A 21,851-nucleotide genomic window follows, 5' to 3' on the forward strand; every position below is an offset into this window, starting at 1 on the left:
AGAGATCACAAGTTTAAATCTTGCCGATAGTAATGTGTGTAATGTGTGTACGCCTTATTTTAACACAGTTAGAGCCTCCCTACAAGATATATGAGATAGTCCATTACTTATATTAGAAAAAACAAACTCATACTTTTCATCATCAAAACTGAAATTCTTATTCTTTTCTATTCAGTTCTGGAAATAAGAGAAATCAAATTAATAGCTGCTAAGTTTTCGAGATGTGTTGTACATGATTTTCCTTGTTAATCCTAACAGAGCAGTTCAACTTGAATTTTGTCTGAACCAAAAAAAAGCTAATAAAGAAGAAGATAACGAACTGAAATAGAAAATGCTCTGGGATTTTATTGCTGTTTAAAATAATCATTTATTTTCACGACAGATATTCGATTGATAGCATGGGATATATGAGTGAATGTGTAAATCATTAAAACACAATTCGTGGAAACTTGGTGGAATTAAAAATATTATTAACAAGTCTACAATGACACGTGTGAACGTGAACTGAGGATTATTGGCAGCAAAAGTGGGAGTAATTTCAAATAGCTAGTTATTGTTTATTTGGTCTAATAGAAATGAAGAACCCTTTGAAAGACACAAAATGAGAGCAGAAATGATGTCAAAAGATGGGCTTCTTTCCTTTCAACAATCCCATTAAGTAATCGAAAACTTGGCTCCCACTGTCACGAAGGCCAGAATGCATGTACTCATTCGTTATATAGAGTCTAATACCAGCAATCTGTGCAGCTGTAGCTTCAGCAATATGGAAGTTTACATACATATCTTCGTAATACACGGCTGCTGCAACAGGAACCTGCATAGCATTGCAGCACATTTTTTTTGAGAATCTCTTCATGGAATGATGCATTATCTACTAGCCCACTTCTAAATTTCTTTGCATCTGAGAATCTCTTCAGGCAAAGATGCATTATCTACAAGCACAGTTCTAAATTTCTTGTGAAGATTATCAATTGAAAATTTAAAAAACAGCTGGCATAACTATTTAGCAACTATATTCTTATCCAAAGGAACCTCAAACTAAAACAGACACCTCATCGCAAGTTTTATGGCATTAAACTTGCCGGTACCTAGTTCTCTTATAAGTTTATAACTAATTTTTTCAATGTTTGAGTTGAATATTTATTTTTCTTTTATTTTTTGATGGAGGGTTCATAGTCTCTGTGAGGCAGCCCAATAGAGGCACGAAGTCTGCGAGCTACCAATCAGCGAAGGCCACCACAGAAACGTTTTAGGAACCTGATATGAGCTGGGGCACAATCCCAGCCTCATCCCTTCTGATGTCGGAACCTTGCCCTCAGCAACACTTGATCCTAGTGGGCTCATTGAGAACGATTCATGGACCAAGGGCCCATTGTCGAGTTTAATATTTTCACCTTACCGTATATCCAGAGATTGAACATCTTTACATTTTATTGCTTTTAGTCTGGAAGATGAATTTATAATGTGCCAGGCTACATGATGTGTATCAGTTTAATAAAGCACAAACACTAAGTATAATCCCACATGATATTTTTGCACGTGTACCTTTGAATTATTCTACTGTTGAGAGTGGTTACAGCATATATCTCAAATATCTAATATATGCATACATTAAATGAATATATATTTTGCATGAAGTACAAAATCAAATTCCTAAAGTAAAATATATATTCTCATAACAGAAGTCCACTCTGTAGAGGCATATTTTTATGTACAAAAAGGTCATGCAAAATATATATTCTCATAACAGAAGTCCACTGTGTAGAGGCATATTTTTAGTAAATTTGATTTTTTACATAGTTATACAAATTACTATTAGATTAAAAACTTGTGTTCTTAAAAGAGAGATCACAAGTTTAAATCTCACCAATAGTAATGTGTGTACGCCTTATTTTAACACAGTTAGAGCCTCCCTAGAAGATATATGAGATAGTCCATTACTTATATTAGAAAAAACAAACTCATACTTTTCATCATCAAAACTGAAATTCTTATTCTTATCTAAAGATATTTGGATAAAATGCCTTAGTGAAACCGCTATTTAGGAATCAATTTTGAAAATCAAAGTAAATTACATATGGAAAGATGAAATATCTGAATTGTAAATTGTCTTATACCTCAATGATACAATGCCTCTTTGGATGTGTTGAGTGTCCCAGGATTTTGGATATGCTGTGACTTGTAATAGCACTTGTAGATTTTTATGTGTTTCAAGTTACCTTCTCAAAGCATATGTATATGGTTTTAAGATGCATGTCTTCGTAGAGACATGTCTTTAACTTGCATTAGTTATCAATAACATTTGCTTATATATATGTGAATTAAGTATATATCTCATATATATACAAAGTATTTAATATATATACAAATATCTTTAGTGCATTTTATCCGACTGAAACTACACTAACATTGACACTCGCTCTTAGTTAGGGAGGATAAACATATGGGTAATATTAGAAATGACACATAAGGATCAGAAGATTTCCACCATTTTGATATCACATTTGATATCATGAGTATTGGATCAACACATGATATTCACCAAATACTCGAGTAATGGCCTATTAGAATATCAACATATGAATATTCACCAAGTACTCAATAAGGTAATGGCCTATCAGAATATCAACACATGATATTTCACCAAATACCTATCATATATCTATTCAAACAACTCATAGACCGTCAAGTGAATGGCATCCAACTCTTAGTTGTTAATTTACAAGATATAATCTATCATGATCTATTTCAACATTTACATAAAATGTATATCATGATTTAAGTTATTGTCAAATTGTCACCTTCCAATAACTTGTTATAAGGGCAGGCTCATACCTACATGACATCAAAAGTTTACATGAAGTCACCATGGATACTGTCATGTGATGTTGTCTTGACATCCACCATGAACCATATCAGAGAAAAAAGTTTTCACCTCAAACTTCTCTCTCATAGAGAAGAATGTGTTACAAGGGATTTCACTTGGAAATCCTTCTTCACGAAAAAACACTAACCTTTTGACCTCCTTGTCAACCTTACTTCTAATGAAGTGTCAAAACTCCCTCTGAGTCTGATATGAAATTTTCTGACCTCTTAGTACAAGGTTGTCTCTGATGAAGTGTCTGACTCCCTCTGAATAAGATATCATCCTTGTAACCTTCTAGAAACAAATTGTGCCATGCTTCCCTAGTTCAACAAGTATCCTTATAGCATAAGGCCTTCCAGCCTACATACATGAAAATTTATCCCATGAATCAAAGTAGTTTAACTACTATAGTTTCTGATTATTGGAGAATCCATCTCGACATGCTCTACTCCCTCTGAATCAATATGACCAAGATCATCAAAAGTTTGACTGAAGCATATCTTCTATCTACTCCCTCTCTTGTCCAAGGTTACCTCTATTGAATTGTTAAACACCTTCTTGATATAGAAGGATACTTCATAATGTCAATCATCAAAGCTATTTGCTTCAAGAGTCTCACTTTATCCAGTATGATCATTAGATGACTAATGAATTCTAGATCAAAACTTCTTTGGAGCTATTGTCATAAGATTGGATTCTACACAATATTTGGTAGCATATGTAAAGTATCAACCTTCTTTTCCTTCTTAGATTATTTGAGAATGGAACATCTCCTCTCTAAAGATCGTTCAAGCAGGAATGAAACATTGGTTACTATTCTCCCCAACAATATAAAATTCTCACTCTTGTATTGTTGAACAATTTTGCATTACATCAAATATGGAGAACTTCTTTCTCTTCTTTTTCTTCTCTTACCAAATATTTAATGAATGCATCCAAATGAAATATATAATGCTCCAACCTCTAGAGGATCAGATTAAATATTTGAACTCCTTGCTCAAACCATCGAGAATAGGAACTATGCGTGAAATGAGGTTTTCCTAGTAGTGTTGTAAGTTAGCATTGGAACCACAGTCCTCACTAAGAGTCAGCTGCACTTCAAACAACACAATAGACTTTGGCAGATTTGTAGCACTTACATTGATATTGCATTGTCTTAGTACTTGACACAAGCAGATATGATGTGAAAGCCATCATCAACTCCATACTGCAAATGTAGACCAACCTGCTTTATGTAGTATGTATTCATGTTGAAAAAAGTACATATATTGAAGAATGTTCCAGGTCCATCTCAAGAATACGATTTACAACTTGTTCTCCTAACTACAAATTCCCATACATTCTGTAGGCACCAAGCATGGATTGCCAAATTGAGGTACATCTCAAGCTTCCATAATGATAACCAAGGTGAACTCTTTGAATAGGTAGCTAATATCTCCAACAGTGCAATGTTGAGACATAACACTACAAATAATTTTAATTTCTAGTTCGAGCAAGTATCGAGTTCAAGAATGTTTTATGAAGTCATAAAATTATTTTCTTTGAATCCTAACACTTTTTTTTTAAAGCTTATGCTTGATTTCTCGTGACATTCACAATAATTACTTTGAGTCGTGTCGAACTAATAACTCATAATAGCAATCATCCAAAGGTGTTGTGTGTTATTTGGAATCTTTAGCAAACATCAACAACACACACCAAAGTCCTGAATCCTCCATAAAACACGTGCTCGTTAGTATTCAGAATTGGTTTAGCGATCTCATGCGAACTTCTCCAATTTAACACAATGAATCAAAATGTTTTCCAAGTCGATGGCTTCTACAACCTCTATGTCATCACCAATTTTGACTAACCCCTTTAGAGCCATTTTCTTATAATTTCAAACTTCATTTATGTTTCCTTGTATTGTTTATTTTGGGCTAGTGGTAATTCCTAGGCTCCACCCTAAGCATCTATTCATGAATACCAAATGTGGGCGTTTTCTCAGACCAAATTACCTTGTTACCATAGTGGTCGAGCCAATCCTCATCACTAAAACCTCTTAACAATTCTTTTCTCAATACTATCCTTAATGACTAAATCTCCAAGCAATTGTGGAAGTTTTTCTCCAAGCTATAATTCGGCTTCCTATATATTTTCTAAAACTTTTAAAATTCCAATTAAGTACCAAGGAGAAAAGGCATATCTCATATTGCTACATGTAGAGAAAATACAAATAAGCGTGGTTGATCATTCAAACATCAGCTCCATACTGTGATATACACTGTAGGGGCACAATATCATTATAGTTGAATACATATAGAGCAACAACTTTCTATTCCCAATAATCACTGGCAACACAACACTATACATTCTTCAAAGTTCAAACCACATCATCGACAAAGATCATTGCAGTTTACACAATAATTATTTTCTTTAGCGACAGAGTTTGAAACTGATGGAGATTCCCAAGCAACAGAGAGATAATACCCGTCAACTTGATGTTCTCCAAGAAAAGTTGTTTCCAGTAGGTGAGGACTTCTAGGAACTAACTTTGTGAGAGATGGAGACATGGTTTTCTGCATTACGACAGTGTCATTCCATTCTGGATGGTTTTTTTCCCAGCTCCACCTTCACCACACGGTTTGTCACATTCCATGCCGTCCCAGCGAATGCAACATGATTCCTCATTCCACGACTCAGGAACCTCCATTTTCTTTCTACGAACGAAAACTTTTTGCTCCACATCCTTATTGACAGAAGGTATTTTTGACGTAATCTAAACACAAAAGTCTCAGTGCATTCACAAGTGATCACCTGAAAAGAGCAAGAGCACATATCAAAGACAAGATAAAGACTATGATATAGTTAGATAGAAAAGTGTATTATGCTCTGGAATCATGGACGAGAAAAGGACGAAAGAACGACAATCATAAATGAAGCAGTCTAGCAATTTGTGTTATGCTAGTTTCACCCACCAAAAAAAGTGTAAAGAGGGAGTTTATGGTCTAGTGCATGCTAGTCAACTCATAAAAATTTCTACAAATGAGAGGTTGAATGGTCTAGCAGAGTGTGCTATGTCAACCTATGGAAAGGATAGGTCAAATAGTCTAGCAAATTGCGTTGTGTTGTTAACCATTTCTAAAAATATATGTGAAGGATAGGTCAAATGGGTTAGCAAGTTGTGATATGCTAGTTCAACAAATGCTAAGGATAGTCAAGGAAAGCACTGTATCCAATGATATCCGCTCAAAAATGTATTGAAAAAAGGTGATTTGGCCCTAGAAAATTGTATTATGCCAATGTACTCTACTTGAAACACGACCCTAGAGATGGAAAAAGAGGACTATTTGACATCTTAAGGAAAAGAGAAATTAGGATAAAGTTGTTGAATAGGTCGAATAACTGTGGGAGGGTGAATCAATTATCCACAAATACTTTCTAAAACTCTTGTTGTGTCAAAAAATTCACAAAACATACAAATGATAATAATAGTTATATCTACATTGCTTTTGTTGTATCATAACCACATTACGCAATTATAACATATGTAAACATAAAAGCACAAAAACACCAACACAAAAAACACCAAAATTTACATGGAAACCCAAATTGGGAAAAACCGCAAAGAAGCTAATTCTCATGAAAAAGGTGGTTTTTACATGTAACTCATTGTCAGTCAAGCTAACTACCGTGCAATATGAATATGGCTAATTGCCAATACAAATAGGTTCATTGTCAGAATATAACAATGAGATTGAATCCACCATTGAGATCACTATCACCAATACTTTGCAATACAAAAATGATACGTCAATCTGCTACAATCATCAACACACAAATGATACAAGCAGCACACAAGCCACACAATCAATTGAAATCATTGTTCTTGTACTGCTTGATGTCATCGATCAAGTCAGCCTAAACTAGTTTAAAATAGGTCAAAATTAAGCATTCCTGCGATGGTAGGGACCACTTCACTCAATGCAATATGCCTCATGTATATCAACATGCTACATCTCCAAAGACTTTTGGTGCCAACAGATATGATCAACACATTACATGGTAACGGTTGGGACTGAAACATAAATAAATGAACTCCAAATAGGAGCGAACCCAAACAATCAATCCATCATATGTTGCACATGAAATAAAATAGATAAAGATAAATATTTGAAGCACATCCTTCACTGAATACCTTTACCAATGCACCAAGGTCATTTGTACACATCAACCGATACAACAAAACCACAACTATGCAACAAATATGTTGACATCTATGGCAACCATTAATAACAACATGATGAACAACATCAACTTCACATTTTAGCAATCTTCCCCTTTGTTATTTTTGGCAATAGTCATCAATAACAAAACACACAATCAAATATATCAAAGTTATGTTCTCCATTTTTCTCCCCATTTGACAATAATAACAAAGGGCCAATACTCTCCTTACTAACTCACTCTACACAGCAAAATCACAACTATGCAACAGATATGTTGACCTTGATGACAACCATTAATGACAACAACATGAACAACATCAACTTCACATTCTAGCAATCTTCCCCTTTCTCATTGATGGCAACATTCATCAATAAAAAACACGCAATCAAAGATATCAAAGTTCTGTTCTTCTCCATTTTTCTACCCCCTTTAAAAACAATGACAAAAGAGCCAATACTCTCCTTTACTCATTTTGTTCCCCTTGAGAGGTGTTAAATTTTGAACCAGAAATAATGAGCAAGAAATTTGAAATGCAAAACAAAAAAACACCAAGGATTTTTATCCTGGGAAAAACCCTCCTCAACAACCTGGTACACCAGATACTTTATTAAGTTTCTCAATACAATATTGCAAGAACTCTAAGTTTTCTGAACTCTTCAAAAACTTAGCGATCTCAAACAGATCAGAGTTCATAAAAAAGAAGTAATGCTATATCATCTCACAATATATCAAGCAAAAGAAAAGCACACTATCATAGATCACACATGGAGCATAGACCAAATTACAATCTTCACAATGCTCAAAATGTGTGCACAATACTGTACTATCTAAGAAATAACCACAATAATCAAGACTAAGAATAACTTTCAATCTCCCTGCTTAACAGCAACTGCATAAGATATAAATTTGCATACAATGCACGTGAGTATCAAAATGTCTTTTTCTTTTAATCTTGGCTAAAATAGATGCAATTTAATGGGCATCGCACATAATCACCTCTTCAAAAGCAAAATTTTATGGATAGGCAATAATATGAAAGGGGAATAAAATAATAGGCCGCAATAAAATAATAGGCAATAATCTGAAAGGGCGCAATAAAATAATAGGCCCTTCTCGTCCCTTCCCTTCCCTTAAAATAGTGGGGGTGGTGGTGGGGGTGGGAAAAACTCAACTGACTGCCATCTCATACTGATATTAATTTGCATTTATATATAATGAATGAACATCAATGACTCATAGGAATTATTTATGGATCGTTGTAAATGTTGAGGTGGATTGCATGAATAATGGGTCATCAATAAGACAATAATAATCTTTCATGACATCACAAAATAGCTACAAGGAGACAAAAAGAATAAAATGGTGGATGAAAGGCACAAACAGATATATGAAAGACACGAACAGAAATATGAACACGAATACATGGATAAAAAGGACGAACAAATATATTGGAAGTCGTCTTCAAATGAGGAGCTCGAACACGAACTAAGGAGGCCATAGGGTATGCATATTAAATGATAGTCACCAGAGACGTAGAACATAACTAGGTGAACATACCGTAGAGAATTCCCTCATAAGCACAACAATATTGAATAAGTAACTTGACTGAATTTGGAACCACAAAAATAATTAGGTGACAAAATCTCTATTGCAACTACTATTCTCAAAAAGAGGAAATTGCCAAGCATTGATCTAGAAAAGAATAAGAATACAATTTGTTGGACCAACGCACACACTGGTGCAACTAGAGAACACTAGGAAGGGGTAAAATGCCCAGCTTCCCCCTAAGATACTTAAAATTATCCTTGTACAAAGGTTTTGTAAATATGTCTGCAATTTGCTCCTTTGTAGGCACATACTCATGCTCCACTTCACCTTCCAATACCTTCTCTCTAAAGAAGTGATATCTATTACATATATGTTTCCTTCTAAAATGTTGCACTGGATTCTTTGAAATAATTATAGTATTGGTATTATCACAATAATTTGAAGTAAGATGTTTTATTTATATTTTACTACTTATTTTATAAAGTCTTAGATGATCTCGAAGAATTTCAAATTTCAACTATTAGGTGACTGCCTTCTTTAAAAGTTTAACAATTTCTCATTTACTTTATTAACTTGGCTAATATTTGATCTCAAAATTAGACAATTATCTGTTGATTGTTGTTGAAGATAAGGTAGCTGTGGTCAGATTAACCCACCTTATTATCTAAGATAACATGATATCGAGTATTCCTTTATTTACAAATGATTGAGATACAAATCAATCTGAAGTTAAATTGCTAAGGATTACTTAGTTAATATTCGCTAACCACATCCTTAATGGATCTGTTTAGTTAGTAAATACTAATTGATCTAATAAGAGTGCAAGCCATTTGTTATGAAACGACATGACCATTTTAATCGGTCTATGAGATGATATATATGTGCCAAACAATGATGGAGTATAGATATTGAAATTGATAAATGTTGTATAACTTCCTATTTCTAAGATCATCATGTCTGCAGAAATATATTTATCCTATTAGAAAACTTTCAACATTAACATGATATCAGAGTGGGTGAACCACAGGCCTGTTTGTACTGAAGATGTTGACCAAGCATGTGGATTAAACTATCTTCTATGTGCCCAGAATTTTGGAGAAGCCCGAAGGGATCAAAAGACAGGGATATCTGATAGAGAATTATATTTGGAATAGAAGTAGACCAAACTGATATGGAAATCTGCGGTGGTATAAAGGAAGGTCATTATAAAGAACATAACTTACAATGCTGTAGAATGGTTCAAGTCTGTTCTTGAAGCAAGTAACAAATTGCAGATTGAAATGGATGCTCAATATTGATTATGTATGACCTCTGAATGCCTATGAATATGACCTCTATATACACTAATATGGAAGTAGGATACACAGGAATAGTGATAAATATGTGTTCTCCAATTGCAATATGTTATTGGTGACCAGGCGGTTTGATGGCTCCAGCAGATGTAATTAATCCACCACAGAGGCTAACAATAAATCACAATGTCTTCATCATCTTCTTCGTCAATAGTCCTGTAATCTTATCATCAAGAGTATGCTGGTTGTCATGTTTGTGTCCATCACTAAATGGAATATAAAGTCATCAATCTGCTTGTTGGACTTTATCCCGCCTTGATGGAAGAAACATTTATGGATCAGATCAATAATGATGACTTAGCTGTGACATTTAATGTTGAGTGTGAGGACTATAAGCGGTATATATGGTTTATCTTACCTGAAGAAATCCTCTCTCCAATGTCTCAGTGTATATTATTTTCACATCAGCTTGTCTCTATCAAATTCACTGGATTTAATTCAGTTGCTTCCAACTTTGGAAATATTAGCAAACAATTGTATTAGACAAGATTTTCTTTCTCGACTAGAGCTCCTTCTTGTCGTACAGAAAAATGTATTGTGGGCAGGTGATGTATTTTTAAGGGGCTTATTCTCAAGGAGTTTGCTGCTCTCTGAACCTATTTATGTGTCCGTATATGATAATATCAAATTGTTTTTGGAAATGAGGGGCTTTTGATTTGTTTGAAATGCATTAAATAGGTAACGTGCGATTCTGAGAGCTAGGTTGGTTAACCAGATCAGGGACTTTGAGATCCACTGTCTGTGTGTAATGCACTTTGTGGGCCACAAAGTCCTATTTTTCATCATGCGATTGTTGAAGAAAAAGAAAGTATTGATGTATATTTCCTTCCTTTGCTGCTGGAGTTATCTTGAGGCTTCTTGCACGGGTAGGTTCTATATAGATGGGCCTTTCATGGAAGGGTCTTACGTAGGTGGACTTGCCGAGAAACAAGACTCAATGTCTCTTTATAGTATATACTGCACTCGAAAATAAGGAGAATAAGGAATATTGCTCATGACATCATCTCAAGGTTATTTTAATAGAATCCACGGTGCACTGACCCGGTGATAGTTTGAAAGAAGTGTTCGTTGTGCTGGGTAAAACCTTTGATGATATGCCTCCAAATACCACACTATATTCATACTTCTCACCGTATATATGTTGGTCAATATATCTCTCTCAAAAAAAAAGTTATCAAGTGGATGGAAATAAATTGCATTTAAATAAAAAAATTAAATTGTTAACAATGATTTTTGAACAGTTATGTAAGGCTGAATCTGCTAGAGAACTGTGATTTCAGGAAGATTCATGGAATAAATCTCCTTCGTCTATGGCTGTGCACAAAGCCATGCTTCGGAGAGTCCTTGAAATGGTGTGAAATCATTCTTTTCAAAGGAGAATTATGGGCATATGAGGTGCAGCTTGTGGTGGCAATATTGAAGTCTTCTTGTTATCTCCCTTGTACTTTGAGAGCTAGAGATAACACCTAGCAATCACATCCTTGATTATTTTAAGAGAAATACAAAGAGCCAAAGCATATTCAATTCACAGATAATATTAAACTGTGATACAATCAATATTCTCATTAGAAGTTTGGAAATTCCAGAGTTTCATATTTAAAGTGCAATAAAAAATTAAAAAAATTTAAAATGACAAATCTATTTAAAATTCCAACTAATACTTCTATGCAATACATTGTTGTCGTTTCAGATCACACTATTTCTAGACTGCTGCAAGTTATTATCTGCAAATGTGGTGTCCAGATCAAATGTATTGGCTCTTTTCGTCCATATGATTCAAGAAGATAATTATGCCATGAACTTTGCTTTCCCAAGTTGCTATTTGCTTAACAAGTTTGAAGCTCATGAATGTTTGAGGAATTAGAGATTGCGTATCATCTCTGGGGCTAAGCAGTGCAAAATTAAAGACTCAGTCTTATCAGTTAGCATCAACAACGCTGCACAACATTCTAGGGGAAATAAAGCAATACCAAAGATAAAAACTGAAGGAAGCTCTCATTATGCTACCCTATTAAAGAGTCAGAACTTTAATAGTCTGTGGTGTAACCCACTATATAATAAATTTGAGCCTTAACAGGTCACATCCGTGCTTGGAATTCCACTTGGGAAACTGCAGTTATATTGTGAAACTACCATAAGAATTTTCCTTGACAGAATCCAGAGAAAAGGGAAATTATTCAGAGGACACAACAGAGCTTAGAGAAAATGGGTGCCGCTGCTTGACACAGTCTTTTGAAAATAAAGAAATCATAAAAAGAAAGCACATCATTATAATCATCAAACATTCATAGTTAAGCATGAACATCTTTTCTGTGAAACTTAAAATGTGGTAATCTTCCCAGAGTACAGTATTATTGCTGTTACCCAAGGGCCAATCTTCTCAAATCCAAAATTTATGCAACATACCTGGTTTTTTCTTAGCCTTTCAATATCATATAGCGGTGGCCAGTCTTCCTTTGCAGCCAAAATGTGAGCTGCCTCTTTCAAAGGCCGAAGAGCTCCAATCTCATCAAACATCCAAGGGAACACCATCTGCTCCAGGAGGAATGATTCAATCATTTATGCATCAATTCATGAAGAAAATAAAGCTATCACCATCTATGAAATTCATGTCTTACAGTACACAAATACTATATTATGTTAACATTGAATTTGCAGTGAATTCTAAGTTCAATATTCAGCCATCTTCTTTCTGGGCTTGAGGAAAAGCATTGAAAAGAATAATGATATAACCATTTCTGCTTGAAATTTTATTCTTAAGATGGATTGAACACAAGCATACTATCAAGCAATTCCATTCACTAGAACATCAAAAATTTTTGCTGACTTGTTAGCCAGAAACAGACATTTTCAGTTCAGTAAGCTCCGCTAATTTAGTTTACTTTTATTTAATTTTTCAACAAGTAAAAAGATTATATTGATAAAGAATAATTTATAGCACACTCAAGACAATTCCAAGAATCATTGAACAGAAAGTATAAGCAGACCATGTAGAAAAATCCTTCAAGGAATGTAAACGCCATGGTTTACAGATTACCTAGGTCACAAGGTCTATGTGTTCAAGTTCAAAAAAGTTAAAATTGTAATGTCCCCATCTTTTTAGCATCTCAGTGGAGTTCTTAGCCTTGACATTCTTCGAAGGCTAAGTGGAGAAATAACGAGAAATTGATTAAATTAATTTCTAATAAAGTCATTAAATAAATTAAAATAAAAAGATGACTTTATATTTAATTAATTTAATTAATTGAGAGTGCATTGATTATTGGAAGAGGGAAACCTCTGGTAATTGCAATTATTAAATATTTTATTAATTATTGTATTGCAAGGGAGAAGCTTCTAGCGAGTGAATTAATTATTGGAAGGGAGAAACTTCTAGTAATTTAATTTCGTAAAAGCACATTAGTTATTGGAAAGGGAGAAACTTCTAGAGAATGCAATTATTAAATATTTTATTTCCTTCTAGAAGGGTGAAGGAAAAGTATAAATAGAGGTGAGAGCTTCATTGTTTATCGTCCGATTATTGTGAATTGCATTGATATTAAGTTGAGAGAAGAAACTAAGGTTTCCGACTTCAGTTAGCCATTGGAAAACGTCAACTGTTCAGTGTTGCAACCATTTGAAGTGGTGAAATATCCATTGAATTTGGTATTCAAGAAAGCTTTAATTCAGGAGTTCTATTTGTGCTTAAATTGGAGAATAGATTTTGGCTGCTACAGTACGCATGCACGATGCCGCACTACAGTATCTATGTTTGATTCATTTCCATTCTTGGGCATCACTATTATCAAGTTCCTCTTGTAACTATTAGTAGTTATCATTGTACTTCATAAGCATATGTTTTTGTTGTGATAATTCAGAATCAAATTTTGGCATTACTGTAGTCATTATTGTATGTCAATTGTTTGTCAAAATGTCAGTTGGCTGTAGCTATGCATTTCATATCTAGTTTCTATGTATTTGCATTGAAAATACCAAAAGAATTGCACTTGCATATTAGTTCCTTGTAAGAGGATATTACATTGGTATCGGAGCTTGCTTGCAAAGTGTTTGACAAAATGTCGAACAACTGAACTAGAGAAGATTTTGGCGTTTGAAGAAGTTATAACCTGTTGGGGTTATTATAATAATTTAGCACAAATTTGTCAATTGATAAAATTCATTAAAAAAAATTGTACTTAAATTCAAAGAATATACATACATTATTTTATGTTGTGTTTTATTGATTGGAAAATCGAAACTTATAGGCTCACTCAAACTGGTAAAGGTAACAATTGAGGAACCTCCTTGCCTCAATCATTAAAACCTTCAAATAATTCAACCTAGATAACCACATTAGACTTTACAACTTACTATTTAGCTATCAATGGTATAAGTCTAAGAGATGCTTAAATATATCAACATACTTTTTACTTCAATATTAACATGAGAAGTGGATATCACCCCTAGATTACAACTTAGATATTAACATTGGAAGTCCAAGAGTCAATCAGATATGAACATTAGATTTCAACCTAGATTTCCATGTAAGATGTCACTTGTTAAATTTGAACTTGAATCTCCACTATAAGACCCCAATGATTTTATCAATTAAACTCAACCCCTTTGACAATATATTATTTTCAATTTTAAATAAATTGAGATTTTGAAATTTAACCTAAAAAGTGGGTAATGGCATAGTAATAGTTTATTCATGGTGCTGCAGTTCTTGCCTCTAAGTTTCAAACCCCTATCAAGATGGTATTGTTGAGTACTCATGTTGAGGATGAGGTCCCCCATTTGTGGCCTCATTGGTTCATAGTACTAATAAAAAAACTGCATGAAGCTAGAATAAATGACTCACAAGCACTTAGCGTGACTACTCCCAATCAAAGTGCAGCCCCAAAAGCCTCTTGGATCATTGTGACTAACTTGACAATCTTTAGAACTTCCATGCTCTCCTCCACAACAGCCATGCCTTCCATGTAAGACATGGTGTCACATGCCTCACTATGAATGATTTTGCATAGCCTCATATTCGCATCTACTGATATTGGGAAATCTAAACATATGGGTTTGTCGAGACATAAAACAAGATGCCAACCATCATGCGTCTCAACCAACAAGCAATCCAAATGTTAGTGTTTCAAGACAAGCCATTCCAACTTCATGTTTATAACTGTAACATGATATACATATTTGTTCATTTATGTTACATATTTGTTCATCTCTTTGCATCAGTGAGAGGGAAAATTACAAGATAGTTGTAGGAAAACCAGGTATCATTCAGATACAATTGCCCCTTTCCAGTCACAAAGATTCTTCATTTATTGAACAACAATCAATAACACTAGTTCTACCCTATTTATTTCTGATTTTGCATGGTCCCATACATATTTGCTGAAGTTTTTCTCTTGAATATGTTGATTGTGTGTTGGTCTACTAAAAAAATCTTACTTTCGTTAACCCAAGACACTTGGGATCCAATTAATTGGTATTGAACCAACGCTTCAAAAATCGTATACAAATGTGCACAAAACAATGAAAGAAAGGTTATCAGCTCAATTAAATTTGGCTAAACAAATGAACATTGCAACGAGATTAAAAAAAACAATGCAAAGAACTAAAAAAATTGTCTTCAAACATTAAAAAGAAAATCACCAAAGCATTGGAAGCACACCACTAAGAACTCCTCAAACAATTCTATGAGCTCATATGTCAACTTGCACCAATGCAACAATGCATTAAACAACTTCTTCCCATACATCCCTAGAACCCTTTTATAATAAAAAAAACCTAGATATTCTAACTTCCAAAGATAAAATTGAGGCAACAATGTCACTAGGAATGGCACTTGGGAGTACATTTCTCTATCAATCACTTTATTGTTTATTTCTCTATCTAAGCAAATGAATACATGAATTAATATAATAAATGAAAATACATAACAAACACAGAAGTATATCTTTATTTGCACATGAAATTATTACACAAAGATGATCTGTCAAGGATTAAAGTCAATTCTACTACATCATAATACTTTCCTTGATAACACACAATCTATTTGAAGGACCCAACACTACCAAGAGGAGGATTGTATGTTGCAACATATGACCAAGGTTGTATGATGCGAGAAGTTGGCAATTTCATGTGGTGTTGGTAGTTGCAAGGTTCCTACAACAAGAGGTTTATAGATGTACAATATAATTAGAGGGCAAGACTCGTATGGGTAGCATGGAAATGGGTATGTCAAACTACTGGAAAATCATACCCTTCTCCTTGCATGACAGACCTCTCTCTCAGCCTTACAAATGAGAAATGCCATACACCATTCACTTAAAGTCATCATACAACATAAAGGAACTAAGAGAATTGTTGTTCAATGTGAGACGATGTTGGCCATACCGTGCAAGAGAATGATGATTCTACTATGTATCCAAGTCGTATGACAATCTTTTAATGTTGTTGAGCTTTAAAACTGGACATTTAATGTAGTTGGGACTAGTTGATGTGAGTTTTATTCCACTACAACATGCAGAATTGAATACTTAGTATTCCAAGATGAAAAAATCTCCAACTCTCTCTTGAATAAGAAAGCTCATATGTTAAACAATGTATAAGAATTGGGAGATCAAATAAGACAACCTCAAGGTTCCTTCTTAGTTGTGGAAATTTCCTCAGTCTTTATGATGTGATATGCTGGTTATCACAAAGGGATTTGCAATTATTCATTCAATGGATGTCAACTTCAACTACTTTCAACAACAAACTGCTAAAGGATGAAGGGTTTAGAGAACTACTCTACTCCTAGAAGGCAAGAAGTTGTGAATGACTTTGTGACTCTATTTAGTTTAGCCATGACATCAACCAAGCTAGTGAAATCTCCTAAGATAGATGTAAAATCTTCAAACTATTACCATTCAACTAACACCATCGATTGATGCATATCAATGTGCAAGCTTAATAGAGAAAAGCTTATTAAACTTCCAGTTGAGTGCAAGGCAAACTTACAATCAACAAGCATCTAGTGGTATGGATTAGGCAAGTTCCACAAAGATTGGTTCACAATCACTTCCATTCAACTAAACACTACTACGCAAGATAAAGTAAAATTCCACATATAAGAGAGGTAAATGAAAAAACCATTCAATACTCCGAAATGATACAAAAAATTCAGCATAAAGACCACCAATGAATTAAGATCAATTTTAGCAATATCATAGGAACAATTTCAACAAATCCAGCTTTAAAAATGAGAGAAGGATGGGGTTTATATAGGAGCCAGAATTACAATGATGGCCAAGATTGATTTGAAATCAATGACCTAGATTAATCCACTACAACCCCTAATTAGGGCAACCAAAACAGCCAATAGAAAGGAAGCACCACAAAATTAGCCATTGAGAAAATTCAAAGGCTTGAGAACCAATAGGAAACAAGGAAGCCACCTTGTCATCATTCAACTCATCATTATAAACATGTATGCCTCTTTTCTTTTGCAATATTATATTGATTCCACTTCATTATCCTTAGGAATTCTTCATCGTTCTTGGAGTTCTTTCCCTTGGATGTCTTGACTTTCTAACATTTGAACCCTTCTTATTTCCACCTTCGTTGTTTGGAATTCTTCTTGTATTTTTATCTTGGGACTTGATCCTTGGGGCAATCCCTTGAACACATTAACATCTTCTCTGCCATATTAAATCTTCCTCAATTCATTTCCTTGTATGACTCTATCATCATCAGAATCAATACCTTGATGGGAATCTTGTCTTTGAATTCTTTCTTGCTCTCGACCATTGACTTGTCCTTATGTCCTTATACAAGCTCCTATGCTAATTTTGGTGTTGGAATCATCCTTGAACATTCCTTGGTGTACTTAAATGATCTCTATGGAAAATTGATATGAAAAGGGACAAGTTGATCTACTTGTAAGATAGTCCTCATTCTTCAAGCAATTATTTAAATGAAAATGGAGTTGCATAGGTATACATGAATATCCATGAATTGAATCCTAGAACTTGTCCATAGACTCCTTTAAATTTGGATTCGTCTCATATTCCTGCTTGATGAAGGTTTGCACTTAGGATAATTCCTTCAGCTTGACCCTTGAATTTTCTGTTCTTTGTCCCAGCTTTGATGTGCACTATCTTGAAGTGACGTCTTCCTTTGATCTTGACTGCTTTAGGTTAGTCTTCTTTCACTACTATCCTTGGCTTTGAGCTTGAACTTGTCTTCCACCTTCCTTTATTCCCTTCCTTGCAACTATCCCTACCTTCGATCTGGACAAGCACAAAGTGAGCATGGCATCGAGGGACTTAAACTAAATAATAAATGTCTTCTAAACCTATGAATTCCATGACATAACTTAGTAATTATATCCCTTGAGAGTTGTAGCTAAGATAAGCAATTGGATTAGAATTGTAAGACGGTAAAAATATGATCAACACTTAGCCACAAGATTTTAAAAATCTGACTTCCATTAAATTCTCATTTTCTAAAGACAAACATGAGAAGTCTGAGAATTAGCTATGGAGTGGTCTTAACATCTCACTAAGCTCACCATACATTAAGTTTATGAATTTATACATGAACTATGAATTAAAATTAAGACTCAATTATGCACCACAATCATACTTCATCATCAAAGACAACATAAAATGTCTGAAGACATACCTGCAACTGCCATTTTTCAGATGAATTTTGGCTGCACACTCAGTGATTTAAGCACAAAGGAAACTTCCAATGACTCAGGAATAACACATTTAATGATTGGTCAAGTTGGAAATTTATGAGGAATTTCCTAAAAATCACCCCTGCTGTTGATGCTTTCAGACTTATGTCTGGACTTCAGAGTTTCCAACCATTGATGGTTTCGAAATAGTCCAAGAACAGCTCCAAAAGGTCTTCCATACAAGTAAGTTAGTGTTTAGAATCATTTGAAACTTAGAAAATTTCCAAGGAAAATCACTTTTGAAGGGGGGGTTTTCAGACTAGGTCTAAGAATACTTCTTTTCCACCTTGTCAATGTTTTGTATTCACTACAAAACATGCAGCTTACCCTTGCAATAACTCGTGACAAGATCTGGAGCTGTTTGTGGTCAGTGGGAATTAAATGGACTCTCTAAAAAAAAATTGCCCAATCTGCGAACATTGCAGGCCCTGGTCGGGAAAACAAATTTGCACATCCAATGCTCTTAATAGCTAATATAATCTGAAACTTTTTCCCCCCATTTTCTTGTGGCTCCTATTTGTTTATAGTAGTAGCTTCTTCTTTTAAAGTGATTTTGGCTTTATTTTTAAGTTTAACCAACACAAGCAATTTCTGATTAAACATTTTACCCTTCCAGAAGCTTGTAAAACATTATTATATATTTTCCTTTTATTTAATTAATTTTTATTTAAAACCACCAAGAGAAAAATTGACCAAGGTAGGGAAATGCAAAATTTGACTAAGTATCGTTTTATCCTCCAAAAGAAGGGAATCCACACTTATGTAGAGGCTATCCACACTTTTTTCCTTTCATCCATGAAGGAAAATTGATCATCCAAGGGTAAATCCTCACATTCCAAACTCAGAAAATTTTACCTTGACTTATCCCCAAGGAGGTAAACTTGACCTAGGTAGGGATAACTAGTTCCCATGAAAAATTTTCATCATCCTTAGTTATCTCAAAAAGGAAAGTCGACTTGTCCCTAGATAAATCCAAACATTCAAAGGGACAATTCACACTTTTGCACCTCAAGATTTGACTAAGTAAAACCTAAAGGGGAAATTGCCTTGTATTTGGACTCTTCATTCACACCTTTTATCCCTACATTCTACGTAGGGAAAATTGACCCATGTCTAGATAAATAGCTCAACACTACATTTTTTTCAAGAAAATGTCATTGAAGTGGAGAAATTCATGCAATATCCGGATTTTGATCAATTTAAGTGGAAAAATTTATGTTGTGTCTAGATTTTGATCGATTTGAGTGGGGAATTCCATTGCAAGTCCGGATTTTGATCAAACTAAGTGGTGAATTTCATAGTAAGTTTGGATTTTGATCAAATTAAGTGAGGAAATTCATAGTAAGTCTAGATTTTTGAGTATTTTTATAAAGAGAAATCAATTTTACTTGCAATTTGACAATGTTAAGTCTAAAAAATCAATTTCAAAATGATTGTAAGGCCCTTATGCATAAAATATGTCTTTATAGTGTATTTTAGACTATTTGAGTAGCCAAAATTAAAAAACACTTAGGATTTTTGACTTGCTTCACTATAAATTGACCTTGAAGGACTTTAACTTTAATGCTCCCACTTTAAAATCACAACTTGACAATTTGATTTCACAATCAGCCCTCAAACTTTTAAGCTCTGAACCACCAGCACTACAGTCAAAAGCTAACAACTATGCACATTAAGAGGGTGGTCCCCATTTGAAATAGGGCGATGGTTTGAAAACCTCACAATATCTAGCACCCACCCAAAGAAATGTTCCTGAAAAATAAAACTTGATTGAAACCAAGAACATTTGATCAATTCCCTTTTCACCTATTCAAGCAACAAGGAAATGCACTCAAAACAAAAAAAAATACCACAAAATTAAGAACCTTAATCTTTAGTTACCCATATATTTGCAAGTGTATTTTCTTCGAAGCTTCTTTTTTTGGTCGGTTTCGTTTGAAGCTTCTTAGACCTATTGAATTTAGCTATTTTATATCCATGCTCCAAAAGCATCCTGGATAGAGTTTAAGTCCATCGCCTTGTTGTAGTTATTGTTGTGATTTCACCATGAATATCACTCTACTTTTATCGTTTTTTATTGAACAACACGAGTAGAGAAATTCGCACACACCCAAAGCAAAAATACTTTTATTTTTTTCTACTTTTCTCATTTTTCTTTCTCTTTCTTTTCTTTTTGACTTCTTCTGATATTGTGTTTCTTTTCTTTTCAAAATCCATTTTGAGTTATCATCAATGAAGCTTATAATGGGTTTGGAGAAACCATAGTGGCGTTGAGGTAGGCGTTTAATTTTCACTAATTCCAACTTCACCTTGAGAACTTTCTAAGAACTCGGGGCAATAAAGTGAGAGCAATTAGGTGTGACCAACATGTTGAGATTGAAAGACCTAGATATCCAAGACACAACAAATGACTTCGTTCCGAATTTAGTATGAATCCTTTTCCAAAAACAAGTTATTAGGAACAATTTCTAATTAGAGAGATACTCGCAAAGAGATATCAAAGAAATAATATGAACACAACTATTGAGGAACACTGAAGTATGCATGACGAATGCATCACCTTTGCAACAAATGGGGTCCCTTTCCAACCTAACCTACTAAAGCATGGAAACCTAAACTACAACAAATAAACCACTAAACTAAATCTCTAAAGCAAACTATACTAAAATGTTCTAATACTACGATAAGAGCCACTAAAGATCTTAATTCAACTCGAGGCAAACTAACCACATGACCCCTAAATCATCTAAACTAAAGCTACTAAAAGGAAACCTATCCTAACCTTCTTGAACCAAATGGTTCAAGACAAACCTGCTCTACGTACAAAAGGCCTAAGCAGACAACACTCGAAAGAGCCATATACATGCTTGACTGAATATGGTTTTTCAGGATGTTCAAGAGCAATAAGGCCTAGGTGAGTTCTCAATCTTGAAAACTCATCCTTGTACTCTAAAAAAAAAAGTTGTCGCCTCACCTTCAAATTCATGAAATTTATTATGTAAAATCAATAGTTGAGGCAATTCATTAGGACCATGGTCAATCCAAATGCAAAGATGTCTTTCCAAAATGACCATAATCAAAATAATATTCATAAATTTCAAGGGGAAAAATAGGAAAAGATAGAACCTAGAGTATTGCGAGTGTAAGCTCTCGTCCAAACTCTTGA

The 21,851-nt window shown here is 34.2% G+C and overlaps 1 protein-coding gene across 4 annotated transcripts in view; it reads right to left on the minus strand.

Annotated features, from left to right (window-relative positions):
- Window positions 1-320: 320 nt before the first annotated feature.
- LOC149548448 (alpha/beta-Hydrolases superfamily protein) overlaps window positions 321-21,851 on the minus strand; it is a 65,346-nt gene continuing 43,815 nt past the window's right edge. For all 4 annotated transcript variants that reach the window (XM_089792514.1, XM_089792516.1, XM_089792517.1 and 1 more), the window contains exons 11-12: window positions 12,382-12,507; window positions 321-814 (exon numbers count right to left, since the gene is read on the minus strand). In XM_089792514.1, the coding sequence (XP_089648640.1) occupies window positions 620-814; window positions 12,382-12,507 (321 nt within the window). In that variant the 3' untranslated portion in view covers window positions 321-619. The remainder of the gene's footprint in view (window positions 815-12,381; window positions 12,508-21,851) is intronic.

The sequence above is a fragment of the Cupressus sempervirens genome, chromosome 7 (genome assembly GCF_028749045.1).
Source record: "Cupressus sempervirens isolate cs-2001-9-10 chromosome 7, ASM2874904v1, whole genome shotgun sequence".
In the NCBI taxonomy this organism is placed as follows: Eukaryota; Viridiplantae; Streptophyta; class Pinopsida; order Cupressales; family Cupressaceae; genus Cupressus; species Cupressus sempervirens.